The sequence below is a fragment of the Bombina bombina genome, chromosome 7, assembly GCF_027579735.1.
Source record: "Bombina bombina isolate aBomBom1 chromosome 7, aBomBom1.pri, whole genome shotgun sequence".
Classification (NCBI taxonomy): Eukaryota; Metazoa; Chordata; class Amphibia; order Anura; family Bombinatoridae; genus Bombina; species Bombina bombina.
In genome coordinates, this window is record NC_069505.1 from 448,696,293 (window position 1) to 448,719,509 (window position 23,217).

General features: G+C 39.4%; 1 protein-coding gene across 1 annotated transcript in view; it reads left to right on the forward strand.

The window, feature by feature from the left end:
• Positions 1-22,421, forward strand: part of LOC128636426 (zinc finger protein 3-like) — a 36,084-nt gene extending 13,663 nt beyond the window's left edge. Inside the window, exons 8-9 of the mRNA XM_053689441.1 lie at positions 98-202; positions 21,172-22,421. Of these exons, the coding sequence (XP_053545416.1) occupies positions 98-202; positions 21,172-21,746 (680 nt within the window). The 3' untranslated portion in view covers positions 21,747-22,421. The remainder of the gene's footprint in view (positions 1-97; positions 203-21,171) is intronic.
• The last annotated feature ends 796 nt before the right edge of the window (positions 22,422-23,217 follow it).

Here is a 23,217-nt window from a genome sequence, read left to right on the forward strand (position 1 = left end):
ACTGGGTACATGTGATGCTATGTGTATGACATTCATATTTCACAATTTCTTTGTGCATTGCTAGCTGAATGTGACCATATTTATATGCTCTATGCAGGTGATTTTAAGACTGAAGTCACACTTAATGCTGAACAAACAGATGATCTGTATTTAAGTCAGCTGGGAGCTGTGAAGCAGGAAATCAGTGATGATATCAGTACAGGTGAGTGCACGTATGTGATGTGTCTGAGGGGTACAGGTGAGTGCACGTGTGTGATGTGTCTGTGGGGTACAGGCAAGTGCATGTGTGTGATGTGTCTGAGGTGTACAGATCACCTGCCCCACTAGGGCACAGGGATTCTTTTTTTATAAGAGCCCCCCCCCAATAAAACACACAGTTGAAAACTCACCTATTATTTGTAGGGGATTGCGATATAGTTTATGTAGGACCGGAAACCAAGTCTAAATGCAATGAGTGTAAAAGACTGAAGATGGCTGCAGCACAGGGAAGTGGTGTGGCTCAGCAGTTAAATCTTGATTACTTTATTAAACTCTCTGCTGTATATGGTTTATCTTAGATTATAACAAGAGGCAAACAAGGAATTGCACTAATCAAATATGTGAATAAGTAGAGCGCTGAATATAAAAAATATTCCAAACCTCTCACTATGAGAAAGATCCTTCAATCTATTCTAAGGGTTAATTGGTTTTGTTGTGATAAAGTGAGGGCGCTAGCAATAGCCGAAGGAATTAGAGTAGAAGTCTGATTACGTGAATTTCAAAATTTTGAAAAGTGCAATAAACATATTATTAAAAACGTAAAAATTGTGGATATCTTTTGATTCCAATTCTAAGTATAACATTTTTAAAAAGTATGTGAAATGAGGTGTAAATTTGTGTGAAGTTAATATTGGTGGCAGATATTTCTGCTAATTTTCCAGATGGTGTGTGTATAAATGAATAAAGACGTGCCCTAAGTGTAACCTTGAAAATTGTAGCTGTCAGTGGTTAATTCATAAAAAAAAATTTAAGTTATAGTAAATAATGTATTTATTAATATAAAGTGCGATATGCAAAGTGGTGTTGAATATGCTGGTAAATTAACCTCCAGAACACCTACTGTTTGCTAATTATGTATGAGTTAATAAAAAGTGCGATATGCAAAAGGAGGGTTTATATGCTCATAAAATAGACCTCCAGAACATCTATGAAAAAGACACAGTATTAAAATAAAAGAGTAATTTATTTAAAATATAGAAAATAATGTTTTTTTAAAAAATCTAATGGGACATACGGGACGTCTCCCAGTAAAATATTCACATGCCTTATAAATGCATCTATATATAAACTTTACAGATACATCGATACTGTCAAACATAAATGAAATATATCTCAATGATCCTCATGTAGAGATTTTAGGCAGCTTCCACCTTAAGCAAGTTTAGGATTTACAGAGGAGCACTTTTTTGATACTTTGTAAAACACTGCTCTTTAGTGTAACACACGCAGTGATATTGAAACTTATGGACACATTAGCTGGCAGTCCTCTCAGCCTTGCCGCAACTGTTGGCGTCTGACGTCACCCTCCCTGTGGGAGGAACAAGTGTTCACACACCACCTCCTCCCACAGGGAGGGTGACGTCAGACGCCAACATTTGCGGCAAGGCTGAGAGGACTGCCAGCTAAAAAGTTTGGACGGACCTCTTTCCACAAAGAAGAAATAAGAGACACATGTAAGAAACTTTCAAGTAACAGGTAACTTTTACGGCATACCCCAAAGACTACTCACCACGCTAAGTGTGAACATATAAAGGTAACAACAAGTGCGTGCACAGCACTAAGGGCAGTTGCTCATATTGGGTACCAAACAATCTAAAAAAACTGTTGATACATCACGAAAATATACTATGCTGCAAATCCTAATGTGTCCATAAGTTTTAATTATCACTGCGTGTGTTACACTAAAGAGCGGTGTTTTACAAAGTATCAAAAAAGTGTTCCTCTGTAAATCCTAAACTTGCTTAAGGTGGAAGCTGCCTAAAATCTCTACATGAGGATCATTGAGATATATTTCATTTATGTTTGACAGTATCGATGTATCTGTAAAGTTTTGTTAGGTATAAATTTACCAGGAATAAATGTCCTTAGTATATGCTATATCTGCGATAAGGTGAATCACAGCTGCAGACTTATGGAGTAGCAGAGAGAAGGAAGATTTGCTAATTTTGATGAATCAAGTAACTTGTATAGTACTAACTGGTTACAGGAGAGAATCCTGCTTAATAGATATCAAGAGGGAGTAGCTAAGAAGTGCTGGTCTTGAACATGTAAGATAGTTTCAATTAAAGACGATACTTTGTTGCAGACAAGACTGCCTTGCTCTGTTTGTGCAGCGTTCGGACTTGATGCTGTACTGACGTCACAGGAGGCGTGGCCGAATCACGCTGCAGAGAGAAGTAAGCTTGTCACTCCGTGTGACGCAACTAGCAGCGGAGAATAGTGAGATATCTTAGAACCGGAGATAACGACTTCCAACCGATCTTACTGGGAACAAGGAGACAACTGGAAATAGGTTAGTTCAGTTTCAATGATAATAGTTCCTGATACTGGCAATTCCGGAGGTTACACACGTAGGAGTTTTAAACAGATCTATTCGGTTTGTTTGCTGTTTACCGTAACAGACCAAATCTGTAAAATTGATAGGTGATGAAATCCGGTGAAGCACTGAGTAGATGGTATGCTCAGGATGACGGTAAATAGCTCAGATGAAGTAGAAATGGAAGTTGCGGTTTTAATACAACTGTAGAAATCCAGAAAAGTTCCTTGCGATAAAGTCTCTTGCTGATAGAAAAACAAATATAAGTTTTAGCTTTTAAGAAAGCGAAGGTATTTGTAAATCCTTTGTAGAAATGAAGAGTGAGCTTCTTTAGCGTGTGAGCTGTAGCAATGCCACAACTAACTGCATTAATTAGCAGCTGGTGCTGGGAGAGACAAGCTTTTAACAGACAGAGTTAAAGGGACATACAGCAGCGAACAGATACCTGACATGTCCCCCCCCTCTAAGGAGCTGCACCGCAGCATAAAGGTCCAGGTCTATCCGGGTTAGCATGATGGAAACGTGATATCAATCTATCTGCTTGCAGATTCCCGGAAGGCTCCCATGAATCCTCATCAGAGGAGTAACCTCTCCAGCTAACAAGATACTGAAGACGACCCCTAACAATTCTGGAGTCCAAAATGCGGTTGATTTCATAAATCTCTTCATCGGTTTGAATCAAGTTGGATGGAGTAGGGGACGGAGGAGTACGGGTAGGAACGTACGGTTTTAGAACGGACACATGAAATGTGGGATGAATACGAAGATCCGATGGTAGAGTTAGAGTGACAGCATTTTCATTAACAACCTTACTAATGATGTAAGGACCAATGAATGTCTTGGAGAACTTCTTACAAGGAGTCTTTAATTTCAAATTCTTGGTAGAAAGCCAAACTTTATCACCTATTTGATAAGGAGGTGGTATTTTCCTTCTAGTATCATACTGATGTTTCTGTTTAAGTTGAGCCGATTCCATACTGTTCTTTACAAAGTGATGTATTTCGGATAGGTTAGTAATCAAATCATTGATGGAAGGAGAGCCGATGTCAGCCTGAGGGTGGAAATGAAACGTAGGATGGAAACCATAGTTAGAAAAGAAAGGAGATGTTGTAGTGGAAGAGTTTTGTGAGTTGTTGTATGCATATTCAGCCATGAAGATGTTTTGATACCATTTATCCTGCTGATGTGAACAATAACAGCGAATATACTGTTCCAGACATTGATTCACCCTCTCTGTCTGCCCATTGGTCTGGGGATGAAAGGCTGTGCTGTATCTATGATCAATTTGTAGAAGTTTACATAGTTGCCTCCAGAATCTCGAGGTAAATTGTGAACCCCTATCAGATACAATGACAGATGGTATTCCATGTAAACGAACTATTTCAGTGAGGAAGAGATCTGCAGTTTCAGCAGCTGAAGGCAACTTTTTGTAAGGAAGGAAGTGAGCCATCTTAGTCAAAAGATCAACTATCACAAGCACTGTGTTACAACCGTTAGATTTGGGAAGTTCAACAATGAAGTCCATTCCGACAGTATGCCATGGTCTAGGTGGAATGGCCAGAGGTTTGAGCAATCCAAAGGGTTTTGAGGAAGTCTTTTTTGAGGTGGTACAAATCAAACAAGAAGTTATATAATCCTTTACTGTTTGGTCCATATGTGGCCACCAGTAGTTCCTGCGTAACAATTCAATCGTTTTGCGGATAGCAGGATGTCCAACTAAGGGTGGATCATGATGATCGTGTAACATCTTGCTCCTTAATGATGGAGGAATATAAAGCTTTTGTTTGAAATAGTAGAGTCCATCTTTTAGGGATAATCTTTCCTTGGGAAGAGAAGTGTCTTGCTCTTGTTCAACACGTAGAGTGTCTTGCGGTTTGGATATAATTCCAATGAAATGTTCAGGAGATATTATACTTTGTGAAACAGTTAAGGCAGGAGGTTTAGTAATATTCCTAGTCAAGGCATCAGCCTTCCCATTCTTCGAACCTGGTCTGTACGTGATGTGGAAGTTGAACCTGGAAAAAAATAAGCTTCAGCGGAGCTGCCTTGCTGAGAGGGTTTTGCTGGATTGTAAATACTCTAAGTTACGGTGGTCGGTATAAATGAGTATGGGAATTTTTGTGCCCTCTAACAAATGTCGCCAGTGTTCAAATGCTGACTTGATTACAAGAAGTTCCTTCTCTCCGATAGGGTAGTTTAGCTCTGGAGGTGTCATCAACCGGGAATAAAAAGCAACAGGATGTAAAGGCTTTGACATTGATTCCTTTTGGGAGAGTATGGCACCGATTGCATATTCTGAGGCGTCAACCTCAAGGATGTACTGCTGATCTGGGTTAGGAAACCGAAGAATTGGTGCTGATGAGAAAGAATCTTTTAGAAAACTGAAAGCCTTTTCAGCTGTGGAATCCCATGAGAATTTGGTGTTAGTGCCAGTGAGTTTACAAAGTGGTTTGGTGATACCTGAAAAGCCTTTAATAAACTTCCGATAGAAGTTTGCGAAGCCAAGAAAGCGCTGTACATCCTTCCTGCAGTTAGGGGTTGGCCAGTTCTTAATAGCTACTACTTTGTTGTCTTCCATACGTACACCTGATGGAGATATGTGGTATCCTAGGAATGTGATCTCAGAGGTATGAAAAATGCACTTTTCTAACTTGGCGTATAATTGGTGTGTTCTTAAACGACCTAAAACCCATTTGACATGTTTCTGGTGTTCCTCCAAATTGTCGGAGTATATGAGTATGTCATCTAGATATACCACCAAACAAACGTCCAGTAAATCCCTGAAGATGTCATTTATTAGGTACTGGAACGTTGCTGGGGCATTACAGAGCCCGAATGGCATCACGGTGTACTCATACAGCCCGTATCGAGTCCTGAAGGCTGTGAGCCATTCGTCCCCTTCTTTAATCCTAACCAGATTATAGGCACCTCTGAGATCAAGTTTTGTATAAATCTTGGCCTTGCTGAGACGTTCTACCAACTCTGGAATCAAGGGCAGAGGATACCTGTTTTTTATCGTCCTCTTATTCAACTGTCGGTAATCTATGATCGGTCTTAGAGAACCATCCTTATTCTTCACGAAGAAGATACCTGCCCCTGCAGGTGAGGTAGAGGGTCTAATGAAGCCTTTTCTAAGATTCTCCTCAAGGTAAGACTTCAAGAATTCAAGTTCTGGTTGTGACAGAGGGTATATGTGTCCTACAGGGATGGAGGACCCTGGAAGAAGTTGGATAGGACAGTCATACAACCGGTGAGGAGGGAGAGCCTCTGCTTCTTTTTTACTAAAAACATCGGCGAATTCTGAGTATTCGTGTGGTATATCAGATGATGATATTTGTAATAAACACTGTTTTGGTGAACAATTTGCTTTGCAGAAAGAGGAGTCGAAATCCAATTTAAGTGTACCCCATTTAATGTTTGGTTGATGAAGTTGGAGCCAAGATAGCCCTAGAATAACAGGGAATAGGGGTGATGGTAATACATCGAAAGAAAGATATTCAATGTGCCCCCTATCCGATGTTACTTTCAAGGGGATGGTTTGATGAGTAACTGTGAACCATCAATGACTCTGACAAAGACGGGTTTTGCTTTTAACACAAGTGGTATTTTATTTTTCTTAATAAGTGATACATCAATAATACTGGAATATGCTCCTGAGTCCACGATGGCTTCAGTATGAACTAGATGACGATCCCACTGTAAGGAGAGAGGAAGAGTACAGTAAGCTGGACTAATAACTTTAGTTGTGAAAAAATTTGTAATAGGTTGTAACTTACTCTTCCTCTGTCGTAGGAGTAACGGACAGTCCTTGATGGTATGATCAGGAGAGGCACAGTACATGCAAAGATTTTTAAGTCTCCTACGGCTCCTTTCTTCGGGTTGCAGGGGACCTTTTACAACCCCAAGCTCCATAGGGACAGAAGTTTCTTTGGCTGATGCTGAGGCAGTATAAGGAGATTGGTATTTAAATGAACTCTCTGGCTGCTGGCGTTCTGCGCGTCGCTCACGAAGGCGACGGTCGATCTGGATTGATAGATTAATGAGACCTTCCAAGGTTCTGGGAAGTTGAGTACGAGCCAACTCGTCTTTGAGCGAATCGGACAAGCCCAGCCGGAACTGATTGCGTAGAGCAATCTCACTCCATTCAGAGTCTGCTACATATAATTTGAACTCAGTAACATATTCTTCAACAGGCTTACGACCTTGCCTGAGTGATCGCATCTTAGCTTCTGCAGAGAGCTGTTTTTGAGTATCTTCATATAGAAGGCTCATTTCTGTGAAGAACCCAGTGAGAGAACCTAAGATAGGGTCATCATTTTCAAACAGTAGATCTGCCCAAGTTCTAGCTTCACCTCTTAGAAAAGAGATGACTGTCAAAACCTTGATTCTTTCTGTGTTGTAAGTCTTTGGTCTCATTAAGAACAATAAATGGCAAGAATTCTTAAATTGCCTATAAGTTGACCTGTCACCTGTAAACTTTTCAGGAAGAGAAACCTGTGGTTCTGGGGTGTTATCTTTCATCATTGCTTTTAAGCTGTCATTTTGCACCTGTAGATCCCTTAAGCCCTGTGTGAGCTGATTTACTTGTTGAGTTAGGTTGTACACCACAGTAGGCAAGTCTGCTGGATCCATATTCTTTTTAGGCTAATTAATATGTTAGGTATAAATTTACCAGGAATAAATGTCCTTAGTATATGCTATATCTGCGATAAGGTGAATCACAGCTGCAGACTTATGGAGTAGCAGAGAGAAGGAAGATTTGCTAAATTTGATGAATCAAGTAACTTGTATAGTACTAACTGGTTACAGGAGAGAATCCTGCTTAATAGATATCAAGAGGGAGTAGCTGAGAAGTGCTGGTCTTGAACATGTAAGATAGTTTCAATTAAAGACGATACTTTGTTGCAGACAAGACTGCCTTGCTCTGTTTGTGCAGCGTTCGGACTTGATGCTGTACTGACGTCACAGGAGGCGTGGCCGAATCACGCTGCAGAGAGAAGTAAGCTTGTCACTCCGTGTGACGCAACTAGCAGCGGAGAATAGTGAGATATCTTAGAACCGGAGATGACGACTTCCAACCGATCTTACTGGGAACAAGGAGGACAACTGGAAATAGGTTAGTTCAGTTTCAATGATAATAGTTCCTGATACTGGCAATTCCGGAGGTTACACACGTAGGAGTTTTAAACAGTTCTATTCGGTTTGTTTGCTGTTTACCGTAACAGACCAAATCTGTAAAATTGATAGGTGATGAAATCCGGTGAAGCACTGAGTAGATGGTATGCTCAGGATGACGGTAAATAGCTCAGATGAAGTAGAAATGGAAGTTGCGGTTTTAATACAACTGTAGAAATCCAGAAAAGTTCCTTGCGATAAAGTCTCTTGCTGATAGAAAAACAAATATAAGTTTTAGCTTTTAAGAAAGCGAAGGTATTTGTAAATCCTTTGTAGAAATGAAGAGTGAGCTTCTTTAGCGTGTGAGCTGTAGCAATGCCACAACTAACTGCATTAATTAGCAGCTGGTGCTGGGAGAGACAAGCTTTTAACAGACAGAGTTAAAGGGACATACAGCAGCGAACAGATACCTGACAAGTTTATATATAGATGAATTTATAAGGCATGTGAATATTTTACTGGGAGACGTCCCGTATGTCCCATTAGATTTTTTAAAAAACATTATTTTCTATATTTTAAATAAATTACTCTTTTATTTTAATACTGGGTCTTTTTCATAGATGTTCTGGAGGTCTATTTTATGAGCATATAAACCCTCCTTTTGCATATCGCACTTTTTATTAACTCATACATAATTAGCAAACAGTAGGTGTTCTGGAGGTTAATTTACCAGCATATTCAACATCACTTTGCATATCGCACTTTATATTAATAAATACATTATTTACTATAATTTAAAAAAAAAAATTATGAATTAACCACTGACAGCTACAATTTTCAAGGTTCCACTTAGGGCACGTCTTTATTCATTTATACACACACCATCTGGAAAATTAGCAGAAATATCTGCCACCAATATTAACTTCACACAAATTTACACCTCATTTCACATACTTTTTAAAAATTTTATACTTAGAATTGAAATCAAAAGATATCCACAATTTTTACGTTTTTAATAATATGTTTATTGCACTTTTCTAAATTTTTGAAATTCACATAATCAGACTTCTACTCTAATTCTTTCGGCTGTTGCTAGCGCCCTCACTTTATCACAACAAAACCAAGGAATTGCACTACCCAAGTGCCAGATTAATCCTAGTAGTGTCTAGAAAATAGACTCGGGATTCTAGGAAAATGCTTTCATCTTGCTCCATAGACAGCCACTCCTCTCCCCTTTGCATTGCCTGCACTTCTTGCACAGACTTTTCTCCTGCTTCTTTAGGTAAATGCCAATGTGTCCGCTTTCTTAGGTAATTTATATTATTACATGATTGACGTATATTATTATAGTAATAATTTTTTTAATGTTCTGTATACTGGATATGTTAAAGGTTGGGGGATACGGCATTCCAGAGGTCTTTACTGCAGATGTTTGCTGTTAAGGGATATGGTTATTGCTGGATTAATGACCCTACTAACAGACTCTTTGGCACCATCCTTATCTCCCTTAAACCACCAGTGATGTAAGTATTTGTAAAGATAACCCTGGTTGTACTGTCACAGCTACTGGACCCCTCAGTCTTGGCCAAGAAAGAGCATTCAGATATCCTAAAGGTTACTTGTCAGTCTAACAAGTGAGTAGACGAGGACCAGATGACACCGTTGGCATGCTTATTGTAACTTCCACAGTCTGTGTCTAGTCTACAGTGATGTGGAACCCGAGTTGTCCATTACATTTGGGGGCAGTTGTGGGATCTTCTCTCTTGAAGATCCAAACCAACCACCAGAAGATATTACTCCCATATGAGTTGATGACAATGACTGCCCTGCAGATCCTTACAATAGACAAGGAAATGGAATATGCTGTTCTCTGCAAATAAGTTCTATTCCAAGGACTTCAGCACTATGAAGACCACAGGAGTGAGATAGATGCACTATCTGCAAGGCTGGCAGAAATGTCAGCAGTCCTGTACACAGGAGGTTGGGCTGAGAGTAGGGGTCAGTAGATATTTTAGTGGGCACATGAGTTGATTAGCATGCAGCCACCGGCTACCTGCAGATGTGATGCTCTAATTCATGGAGCAGGTCTTAAATGAGCAAATGAGCCGAGTTGCCCTGGAGCAAGCTCCAATGTTTGTTTGTTTTTGCCACACTAGCGGCCAGTCACTATGCTACTTTGAGTCCTCCACTCTCGAAACTACCCAACCAGGCATTTAAAATCTTTGATTAGAAGGTTGATATTGACGGGTACTTACAGAGCTGTGGAAGGGAGCCAGCAACACATACACAGAGTGGGCTAGCATGCTAGGGGAGACACTGCAGAAAAATGTTCACTAAAAAAATCTCATTGCAGAAAATAAAAAAAGTTCTGGGTATATATGTTTTCCTCTGTCTTTCTGCAAAACCTCAATAAAAGATTATTGAAATAAAAAAAGTGACCTAAAAAGCTCTGGGCTCTCTTGACAAGCACTGATATTTTACTCTGATTCTTGCCATTCAATTGGAACTATATAATCACATGATTGGGTAACGTAATTTCCAACGCGGTTGGGAATGTTAAGAGAACCAAGGAATGTATGGATCTATGGAGCCTCACAGTCTGTAGCCGGGAGCGATGACAAGGGAATCGGCTGAAAACATAAGCTGATGGATCAAATTCTTCCGCCGTAAAGTGGTCCGGTACCTTAGCTCTGTCGCAGAAAGTAAGTCCAGGTTCCCTGTGCATGTTACAAGGGGTAAGCGCTGAAGCTGAAGAGACTTACTACTATTCTAATATTACTACTTGCTTTCTTGTCAGTCACAAAATAAATTTTGCAGCCCTAGATATTGTAAGAAGACCGTAGCAAACAACAACTGTTCCTGTCAAAGAACTCTGTCTTTTTAACTAGAGTGTTTAATGATGCGTTGTCAGCTCTGCTTATTCAAATCAACATCGATACCACTCTACAAAATGTATATAAAGAGAAACAGTTGTAGTGGTGAATTATTGTATCAAAATGCCTTGCCTTACTCAATTCAGGAGCGTGTATGAAACACCGGTATCCTCCATTGCCTTCTGGGTGGCTTTTCAGCCTGCACGCTTCATTACGTTACCTTCCCCTTCACATACTATGCTCCAGGTGCCCAGTGGATGTCCTTAATGAACGTGAAAGCACAAAACAAAAAATATCCAGAATGGCTCAAGCTTTTGCAAGTAAAAAGGGGTACTTTATTTCACAAAATAATTAAAAGTACACAAAAGACCACTAGCATGTAAGCAGCTACTGCTATTTTAAAAACTGAGGCTACGAAGGACGCGTTTCAGGTAGTTCCCGTAATCAAACTATGATTACGGGAAATACCTGAAACGCGTCAGTGGCGTCATTCAGGCCGAGGTTGTAGCCTCAGTTTTTACAATAGCAGTAACTGCTTACTTCCTAGTGGTCTTTTGTACACTTTTAATTATTTTGTGAAATAAAGTACCCCTTTTTACTTGCAAAAGCTTGAGCCGTTCTGGATATTTCTTGTTTTGTACTTGCTTTCTTGCATGATTCATTATTTTCTCCAACATTGGTGTGTCCGGTCCACGGCGTCATCCTTACTTGTGGGATATTCTCTTCCCCAACAGGAAATGGCAAAGAGTCCCAGCAAAGCTGGTCACATGATCCCTCCTAGGCTCCGCCCACCCCAGTCATTCTCTTTGCCGTTGCACAGGCAACATCTCCACGGAGATGGTTAAGAGTTTTTTGGTGTTTAAATGTAGTTTTATTCTTCTATCAAGTGTTTGTTATTTTAAAATAGTGCTGGTATGTACTATTTACTCTGAAACAGAAAAGGATGAAGATTTCTGTTTGTAAGAGGAAGATGATTTTAGCAGACAGTAACTGAAATCAATTGCTGTTTCCACACAGGACTGTTGAGATGAAGTAACTTCAGTTGGGGGAAACAGTTAGCAGTCTTTTCTGCTTAAGGTATGACTAGAAATATTTCTAACAAGACCATGTAATGCTGGAAGGCTGTCATTTCCCCTCATGGGGACCAGTAAGCCATTTTCTTAGTTAAACATAAAAGAATAAAGGGCTTCAAAAAGGGCTTAAAAACTGGTAGACATTTTTCTGGGCTAAAACAATTGCTTTACTAGGCATATTATGCAGATTACTAACTAATTATTGGTATTATAATCTTGGGGAACGTTTAGAAAAACGGCAGGCACTGTGTTGGACACCTTTTTCAGATGGGGGCCTTTCTAGTTATAGACAGAGCCTCATTCTGGGACTGTATAGGGGTTAAATGTAAAAACGGCTCCGGTTCCGTTAATTTAAGGGTTAAAGCTCTGAAATTTGGTGTGCAATACTTTTAATGCTTTAAGACACTGTGGTGAAATTTTGGTGAATTTTGAACAATTCCTTCATACTTTTTCACATATTTAGTAATAAAGTGTTTTCAGTTTGAAATTTAAAGTGACAGTAACGGTTTTATTTAAAACGTTTTTTGTGCTTTGTTGACAAGTTTAAGCCTGTTTAACATGTCTGTACCATCAGATAAGCTATGTTCTATATGTATGAAAGCCAATGTGTCTCCCCATTTAAATTTATGTGATAATTGTGCCATAGTGTCCAAACAAAGTAAGGACAGTATTGCAACAGATAATGATATTGCCCAAGATGATTCCTCAAATGAGGGGAGTAAACATGATACTACATCATCCCCTACTGTGTCTACACCAGTTATGCCCACACAGGAGGCCCCTAGTACATCTAGTGCGCCAATACTTATTACCATGCAACAATTAACGGCTGTAATGGATAACTCCATAGCAAATCTTTTATCCAAAATGCCTTCTTATCAGAGAAAGCGCGATTGCTCTGTTTTAAACACTGAAGAGCAAGAGGACGCTGATGATAACTGTTCTGACATACCCTCACACCAATCTCAAGGGGCCATGAGGGAGGTTTTGTCTGATGGAGAAATTTCAGATTCAGGAAAAATTTCTCATCAAGCTGAACCTGATGTTGTGACATTTAAATTTAAATTAGAACATCTCCGCGCACTGCTTAAGGAGGTGTTATCTACTCTGGATGATTGTGACAATTTGGTCATTCCAGAGAAATTATGTAAGATGGACAAGTTCCTAGAGGTTCCGGTGCCCCCCAACGCTTTTCCTATACCCAAGCGGGGTGGCGGACATAGTAAATAAAGAGTGGGAAAGGCCCGGCATACCTTTTGTTCCCCCCCCTATATTTAAGAAATTATTTCCTATAGTCGACCCCAGAAAGGACTTATGGCAGACAGTCCCCAAGGTCGAGGGGGCGGTTTCTACTCTAAACAAACGCACTACTATTCCTATCGAAGATAGTTGTGCTTTCAAAGATCCTATGGATAAGAAATTAGAGGGTTTGCTTAAAAAGATTTTTGTACAGCAAGGTTACCTTCTACAACCAATTTCATGCATTGTTCCTGTCACTACGGCAGCGTGTTTCTGGTTCGAGGAACTAGAAAAATCGCTCAGTAAAGAATCTTCGTATGAGGAGGTTATGGACAGAGTTCAAGCACTTAAATTGGCTAACTCTTTTGTTTTAGATGCCGCTTTGCAATTAGCTAGATTAGCGGCGAAAAATTCAGGGTTTGCTGTCGTGGCGCGCAGAGTGCTTTGACTAAAGTCTTGGTCAGCGGATGTGTCTTCCAAGACAAAATTGCTTAACATTCCTTTCAAAGGTAAAACATTATTTGGACCTGATTTGAAAGAGATTATTTCAGACATCACTGGGGGAAAGGGCCACGCCCTCCCACAGGATAGGTCTTTTAAGGCTAATAATAAGCCTAATTTTCGTCCCTTTCGTAGAAACAGACCAGTCTCTAATTCTGTATCCTCTAAGCAAGAGGGTAATACTTCACAACCCAAACCAGCCTGGAAACCAATGCAAGGCTGGAACAAGGGTAAGCAGGCCAAGAAGCCTACCACTACTACCAAAACAGCATGAAGGGATAGCCCCCGATCCGGGACCGGATCTAGTGGGGGGCAGACTTTCTCTCTTTGCTCAGGCTTGGGCAAGAGATGTTCAGGATCCTTGGGCGCTAGAAATAGTTTCTCAAGGTTATCTCCTGGAATTCAAGGAACTACCCCCAAGGGGAAGGTTCCACAGGTCTCAATTATCTTCAAACCAAATAAAGAGACAGGCATTCTTACATTGTGTAGAAGACCTGTTAAAGATGGGAGTGATACATCCAGTTCCAATAAGAGAACAAGGAATGGGATTTTATTCCAATCTGTTCATAGTTCCCAAAAAAGAGGGAACATTCAGACCAATTTTGGATCTAAAGATCCTAAACAAATTTCTCAGGGTACCATCGTTCAAAATGGAAACTATTCGAACGATCCTACCTACTATCCAGGAAAATCAATTTATGACTACCGTGGATTTAAAGGATGCGTACCTACATATTCCTATCCACAAGGAACATCATCAGTTCCTAAGGTTCGCTTTTCTGGACAAGCATTACCAGTTTGTGGCACTTCCATTTGGATTAGCCACTGCTCCAAGGATTTTCACAAAGGTACTAGGGTCCCTTCTAGCGGTTCTAAGACCAAGGGGCATTGCAGTAGTACCTTACTTGGACGGCATCCTGATTCAAGCGTCGTCCCTGTCAAAAGCAAAGGCTCATACGGACATCGTCCTAGCCTTTCTCAGATCTCACGGATGGAAGGTGAACAAAGAAAAAAGTTCTCTGTCCCCGTCAACAAGAGTTCCCTTCTTGGGAACAATAATAGATTCCTTAGAAATGAGGATTTTTCTGACAGAGGTCAGAAAATCAAAACTTCTAAGCTCTTGTCAAGTACTTCATTCTGTTCCTCGTCCTTCCATAGCGCAGTGCATGGAAGTAATAGGATTGATGGTTGCCAAAATGGACATAGTTCCTTTTGCACGAATTCATCTAAGACCATTACAACTGTGCATGCTCAGACAGTGGAATGGGGATTATACAGACTTGTCTCCGACGATTCAAGTAGATCAAAAGACCAGAGATTCACTCCGTTGGTGGCTGACCCTGGACAATCTGTCACAGGGAATGAGCTTCCGCAGACCAGAGTGGGTCATTGTCACGACCGACGCCAGCCTAGTGGGCTGGGGCGCGGTCTGGGAATCCCTGAAAGCTCAGGGTCTATGGTCTCAGGAAGAGTCTCTTCTCCCGATAAACATTCTGGAACTGAGAGCGATATTCAATGCTCTCAGAGCTTGGCCTCAACTAGCAAAGGCCAAATTCATAAGGTTTCAGTCAGACAACATGACGACCGTTGCATATATCAATCATCAGGGGGGAACAAGGACTTCCCTGGCGATGAAAGAAGTGACCAAGATAATTCAATGGGCGGAGGATCACTCCTGCCACTTGTCTGCGATCCACATCCCAGGAGTGGAAAATTGGGAAGCGGATTTTCTGAGTCGTCAGACATTCCATCCGGGGGAGTGGGAACTCCATCCGGAAATCTTTGCCCAAATAACTCAATTATGGGGCATTCCAGACATCGATCTGATGGCGTCTCGTCAGAACTTCAAGGTTCCTTGCTACGGGTCCAGATCCAGGGATCCCAAGGCGACCCTAGTAGATGCACTAGTAGCACCTTGGACCTTCAACCTAGCTTATGTATTCCCACCGTTTCCTCTCATCCCCAGGCTGGTAGCCAGGATCAATCAGGAGAGGGCCTCGGTGATCTTGATAGCTCCTGCGTGGCCACGCAGGACTTGGTATGCAGACCTGGTCAATATGTCATCGGCTTCACCATGGAAGCTACCTTTGAGACAGGACCTTCTTGTTCAGGGTCCATTCGAACATCCGAATCTGGTTTCCCTCCAACTGACGGCTTGGAGATTGAACGCTTGATTTTATCAAAGCGTGGGTTTTCAGATTCTGTAATAGATACTCTGATTCAGGCTAGAAAGCCTGTAACTAGAAAAATTTACCATAAAATATGGAAAAAAATATATCTGTTGGTGTGAATCTAAAGGATTCCCATGGAACAAGATAAAATTCCTAAGATTCTATCCTTTCTACAAGAAGGTTTGGAGAAAGGATTATCTGCAAGTTCTCTGAAGGGACAGATCTCTGCTTTATCTGTTTTACTTCACAAAAGACTGGCAGCTGTGCCAGATGTTCAAGCATTTGTTCAGGCTCTGGTTAGGATCAAGCCTGTTTACAGACCTTTGACTCCTCCCTGGAGTCTAAATCTAGTTCTTTCAGTTCTTCAAGGGGTTCCGTTTGAACCCTTACATTCCGTAGATATTAAGTTATTATCTTGGAAAGTTTTGTTTTTGGTTGCAATTTCTTCTGCTAGAAGAGTTTCAGAGTTATCTGCTCTGCAGTGTTCTCCGCCCTATCTGGTGTTCCATGCAGATAAGGTGGTTTTGCGTACTAAGCCTGGTTTTCTTCCGAAAGTTGTTTCCAACAAAAATATTAACCAGGAGATAGTTGTACCTTCTTTGTGTCCGAATCCAGTTTCAAAGAAGGAACGTTTGTTACACAATTTGGACGTAGTCCGTGCTCTAAAATTCTATTTAGAGGCTACTAAAGATTTCAGACAAACATCTTCCTTGTTTGTTGTTTATTCTGGTAAAAGGAGAGGTCAAAAAGCGACTTCTACCTCTCTTTCCTTTTGGCTTAAAAGCATTATCCGATTGGCTTATGAGACTGCCGGACGGCAGCCTCCTGAAAGAATCACAGCTCACTCCACTAGGGCTGTGGCTTCCACATGGGCCTTCAAGAACGAGGCTTCTGTTGACCAGATATGTAAGGCAGCGACTTGGTCTTCACTGCACACTTTTGCCAAATTTTACAAATTTGATACTTTTGCTTCTTCGGAGGCTATTTTTGGGAGAAAGGTTTTGCAAGCCGTGGTGCCTTCCATTTAGGTGACCTGATTTGCTCCCTCCCTTCATCCGTGTCCTAAAGCTTTGGTATTGGTTCCCACAAGTAAGGATGACGCCGTGGACCGGACACACCAATGTTGGAGAAAACAGAATTTATGCTTACCTGATAAATTACTTTCTCCAACGGTGTGTCCGGTCCACGGCCCGCCCTGGTTTTTTAATCAGGTCTGATGAATTATTTTCTCTAACTACAGTCACCACGGTATCATATGATTTCTCCTATATATATTTCCTCCTGTCCGTCGGTCGAATGACTGGGGTGGGCGGAGCCTAGGAGGGATCATGTGACCAGCTTTGCTGGGACTCTTTGCCATTTCCTGTTGGGGAAGAGAATATCCCACAAGTAAGGATGACGCCGTGGACCGGACACACACCGTTGGAGAAAGTAATTTATCAGGTAAGCATAAATTCTGTTTTTGCAAACAGTGAACTTTTTCTCATGAACTTTTCCACACTTGTGACATGTCAGTGGTCTGGGCAGAGTGGCAACCACAGGGCTCCCTTTCAGCCCCTTCTTGTAGTAGATTTGCCATTCCAGCAAGTGGCAATAGACAAAGGATAAGATTAGAAGTGGAGCGCTAATTATAGCGTAGGATGCATTATCAATATTGTTGGACTGTGCTAAAATTAGGGAGCACTTGAGATTTCAAATCCATGGAAAAACAAATTTACCAGGCAATGTTTAGTGCAGTGGACATTGCTCTATCCATGCTAAATAATACACAAATTACAAGTTGAAAGTTATGGGTTGCACTCAAGCGCAAGCCAAAATAGCTCTGGCAAATTAGCGCAACTTGAGACCTGAAGTAAAAGTCAGGACTGTACTCAGCTAAGTGGATTCCAAGTGGGACAAGTGTCAAGCAAAAAGAGGCTGCTTCTTTGGTGGTAACTAGCCATAGAACAAGCTATTATGATATTGTTCGTTCCCAGGTTGAGCGCTTCTCTCTTTTTATTTATACAAGTATCAAGTAGCCAACCTCAGCAGAAAGGTTCTGAAAAGAGATGTTGGCTATGCATCCGTAAAGAAGGAGAGCCTAGCTCTTGTATGGGCCTTCATAAAATTGCAGCCCTATGTCTATGCCAGAAATTTACTGTTATTACCAAGTACAATCCACTTCACTGGTAACCAGGTATCAGGGGATCAATGGACAATTGTTATGGTAGAGCTTGTTCCTGCAACCTTACTGTTTTACATATCAATACCCACATGGTCAAGCCCACAGAAATACTGATGGGCTGTCTTCCCAAAAGGACATTGATGAGATTGACTGGACAGTGGTTCATTGAGGTCCCAAAATTAGGATCAGACATATATTTATTATTTTAAAGCTAGATTGTAAAAAACACTAAAACCAATACTTGGTGACTTAGGCTTTTGAACAATCCATACTCGTTTGGAACAGAGCATAAACTGCTCTGTATGATTACAGGCTCATACGCAGTCATTCCTCTGTATATTCCAATTTCAGCCAGGACACACTATACGGACATTAGATTTATTACAGTAATTAAAACATACTATAAAACAAATTAAAAACCAATACAATCATTTAAAAAAGGGCCATATACATTAAACACATATTATAAAGGATAAGATGAATCTGTCAGATTAAACAACTAAAGGACATCCTTGATTAAGCTGATTTTTTTAATGGTGAAACGCGTGTCGGATCTTCTGTGGGTATACATCACTATAGCCAGAAGGCCAAAGAGAAAAATGCACAATCGTAGCTTTACTAACAATGGACATTTTGCATTAAATACCTTTTTGATACTTCTAAACTTGAGGTTTTCCAGTTGATTTTTATATATTTTTTTTCATTTTGTAATATGTACATTCTCCTTTATGAAAACAGATCCAGAATGTTAGTGATGTTATAGATGGAGTTTAATTCATCAGTTGTAAGGAAAATGCGCTATAAATTTTTTAATATAGATATGAAAAAAAAATAAAAAAAATTTCAATAACAATTTTTATTTTTGCAAATGAAATACAGATCATGTATACAGATAGTGGTTTTACAAATCATTAGCATCATTCCTCCAATATCTCAGTATACGCTGCGGTATAAACAATGAACATAAATATAAACACAAAACAAATAACATTCAAAAACAATGTGCTGCTTGATAGTGATACATATCTCAAATACAAGTCTGACCATTCCTTGAGGACCTCATTAGTCAAAACACTTATGTCTACTAGAAGATAACAGGGTATAACCTACAGGTAGTGAGGTTTCCTCAGCATCTCAACATCAACCCTCCACCCTCACTATACACACAGAATACACGTGTTGTTTCCACATTCACTCCATAATGTTATCAAGCATTTGGTTTGAACTTATCCCTCAGGTTTTCTTCCCAGGTTATCTTAAGTTGGGTATACATGTCAATTCTCTGCTGTTTGATATAGTGGTATTCTTTTAGTGAAATTAAGTGATTGTACTCTTGTACCCATTGGGCTATAGTCGGAATTATGGTACTCTTCCAATTCCTAGCTACTAGTATTTTTAAGCTGTTGCATGCGATATTAAAAAGCTTATCTTGTAGATAAGAAAATTTCCTAGGGGTTTTATGGAAAAGCCATAAGCATGGGTCAAGCAGTAAAGGTACTTCCAGTAGCTTAGAGGTTTCAATAGATAATTCCTTCCAGATCTGAGTTATATTGGGGATTGCCACCATATATGTGCCATATGGCCTTTGGGGGCTTGACATCTCCAGCAGATGTCCGTGGTGTTTTTAAAAAAATTTTTACAGCGTGATGGTGTAAGGTACCATCTATGTAGGATCTTCATATTTAATTCTAAAAATGTGTTTGATGTGGAGGATTTTTTAATGGCGGTATATATCCTAATGGAGTCGATGTGAGAAGGCTGTACATCCAGTTCCTCACTTCATTTGTTAATAAAATGTGGCACGTAACCTGGGGGATTCTGCTTTAATAAAGAGTACAAAAGGGACAGTGTGTGTCGTGTAGGGGATAGTTTGCGGCATAGGGACTCAAAAGCCGTCAATGGTCTCAGCATATTTAGTTTGTGCGGGTGAGAGGATAAGTAATTGTAACACTGTAGGTAGAAAAACCAATTTTTTAAACTATTGAAGCCCTTTTCGATTAGATCATCTCTAGTTTGTAGCCCACTTTCAGTACCAAGGTGGAATATGATTAATACTCTGTCTGTTGATGTGTCATATTTGGTCATATTGGTGAGACCTGGCAGGAATTCTTTGTTGTGTATGAAAGTAGTGAGAGGCATATGGCACTTTTGTTGTAGATAGAGTGCTGCTTGGACAACAATTCAAACTTTTCACTCACAGACAAACTGACTATTTAAGTGGGCGGCGGAGCGCAGGGTATTTGAATTTTATATCTATATTAAAAAAGTAACTTATAGCTCATCTTCTGTACAACTGATAAATTAAACTACATCTAAAATAACCCTAACATTTTTAATCTGATTTTATAAAAGGGAGAGTTTACCATTACTTTAATAAAATTGGAAACTTTGCACTTTAATTGGAGATCCAACCGTACAGCATATAGTAAAGAGTAAACAAGCTTTACAAAGTCAGAGGCATTATGAGTGGGAAAAAAACTAAAGCAACATTTGTGCACAAAAACAAACGTTATAAAGTGTAGTTGTGTGATGGATGTCATTTTATTACTGAAATGTTATGTGAACATCATTTGAAAGCACTAATTTATTTCAAAATTATATTAATTTTTTTTTTTAGTTAATTCCATAAATATTTCTTTTCTTATGATCAGTACATAATTATTTTAAACATTATACATTACTTGTTTCAGGTGATTGTAAAATTTAGTGAATAAGTGCCCGGTATCTAAAAATAATCTTAAAAACAGGGGCACTTTCATTCATTAAAGTTTACAAAGACGCTTATTTTTTAAAATATGTTTGCGTTATGATAAACATAATGCTGATTCTCCACTCGCAGCTCCTGTTTTTTTTAGCAGATCGATTACTAATCCAGCTTCCTCCAATCGTTGCGTGACTCACAAGCTGGACGCCAAAGGGGGCACATGATTGAAGGAAGCCAGATTAGTTATCGAACATCTAAAGAAAGCTGGAGCTGCAGGCGGAGGATCAATGTTATGTTTACCATAACGCAAAGGTAAGTATTTTAAAAAAATAAGTGTCTTTGTAAACTTTAATGAATGAAAGTGCCCCTGTTTTTAAGATTATTTTTAGATACCAGCGATTTATTCATTAAACTTTACAATCACTTTAATAAGAAATCATAATCTGTTTAAATCATTACAAAATAAAAAACTAAATCAATAAAGCTAAATGCTTTCGGCAAACAAGCAATAGTTATATAGAGTAGTTTTGGAACTGAAATAAATGTATTTAAAGCTTTTAAAATTGTGTTCACAATTTTAGTAATACAATTAAGAAAAATAATAGGTAAAAAAAGTAAACTGCCCCTAAGCCTTAGCATGGAGGCTGGGTAGCCAGTTCTTTTGTGGTAGACGCAAATTCAAAATAGTTAAAAATGTTCTTAAGATAAATAATTGTCACTTATAAATATTACTCACATTGTATTTCTCATCGACAGATGCATTCACAAGCTGCAGTAATTCTAGTCATGGTCAGAGTTCTTACAGTCTTCATCAAAATAGTCACATAGGAAATGTATGTCCTGAATTTGGGGAATGTTTCACCAGGAAATCAAATCTTATTGGACATCAGAAAATGTATACAGGAGAGAGACCGTTTTCTTGTTCTGAATGTGGGAAATGTTTTACTCAGAAATGTAATCTTATTATGCACCAGAAAATTCATACAGGAGAGAAGGTATTTTCATGTCCCTTATGTGGGAAATGTTTTCTCAAGAAGTCCGACCTTGACAGACATCTTAAGATTCATACAGGAGAAAAAGCCTTTTCGTGTCCTCTGTGTGGGAAATGTTTTACTCAGAAATCGCACGTTACTGATCATCTGAAAACTCATACAGGAGAAAAGGCATTTTCATGTCCTGAATGTGGGAAATGTTTTGCCCGGAAATCAGATGTGATTAGACACCAGAAAACTCATGCAGGGGAGAAATCATTTATATGTTCTGTATGTGGAAAATGTTTTGCTTGGAAATCAACTCTTAAGACGCATCTGAAGATTCATACACGAATGTGAAAAGTCATACGGGAGAAAAGGCATTTTTATTCGTATATGTATGTATCAAGTATTCTGTGAAATCGCATATTACTGAACGTCTGAAAATTTAAACAGGAGAAAAAAGAATTTCCATGTTCGGTATGTTTGAAATGTTTTACTCAGAAAGCACATCTTAGATATCTGAAAATTAAAGTGATGGTAAACCTCCGCTAATGGAATGCCACCTCTGTAATCTTTTCCATTAAAAAGTATATGTGTACTTTTTCTATTATTTAAATCTAAAGGGTTAAATCCGAGCCTATAGTAATGCTTCTATTACAGTGTTATGCTGGCCCACTGGGATTAATTTTTTTAATGAAAATTCTAATGAATATCCAATCAGTGTGCGTGTCGTATGACATTCTCGAAGTCAAGCTTTTTGAAAGCCTTTAAGAAGCCTATGTAGAGTGTGGGTGAGACTGCTCTATATGTCATAGCCCAGACAAAAGAGGAAATAAAGGTTGATGGAGGAAGAGAAGGTACCATGTAAGATTATAAATTTTGTTTTTTAAAATATATATATACTTTAAAAAAAAAATTATTATGTGGTTTTGTTTGTACACTGATACATTTGTCACTGCAACATTCTTAAAGTCTGACAGTTACCATCACTTTAATTCAGAAGAAAAACATTTCTCTTGTTAAGTGTAGTCAGTCCACGGGTCATCCATTACTTATGGAATATATCTCTTCCTAACAGGAAGCTGCAAGAGGATCACCCAAGCAGAGCTGCTATATAGCTCCTCCCCTCACATTTCATATTCAGTCATTCTCTTGCAGCCTAACTAAAGATAGGTCGCTGTGAGAGGTCTGTGGTGTTTTTTAACTTAGTTTATTTCTTCAATCAAAAGTTTGTTATTTTAAATGGCACCGGAGTGTGCTGTTTGTTCTCAGGCAGCATTAGAAGAAGAATCTGCCTGCGTTTTCTATGATCTTAGCAGACGTAACTAAGATCCACTGGCTGTTCTCATCTGAGGAGTGAGGTAACTTCAGAAAAGGGGAATAGCATGCAGGGCCCCCCTGCAAACAAGGTATGTGCAGTAAATTATTTTTCTGAGGAATGGAATTGACTGAGAAAATACTGCTGATACCAATGTAACGTAAGTTCAGCCTTAAATGCAGTGATAGCGACTGGTATTAGGCTGATGAGTGTGTGTACACTGAATGTATTTTTCTAAGGAATGGAATTGACTCTGAAAATACTGTTAATACTGAAATAATGTATGAGCCTTAACTGCAGTAAAAGCGACTGGTAGCAGGCTTATTAATAACACTTCATAACTTTTAAAATGTATGTTCAAAACGTTTAATGGCATGTTAATCGTTTTTTTGTGAGGTACTTGGTGATAAAACTTATTGGGGCATGATTTTTACCACATGGCCATCTTTGTTTTCTGCATAGAAACAGTTATCTGAGCTTCCCCACTGTTGTAATATGAGTGGGAGGGGC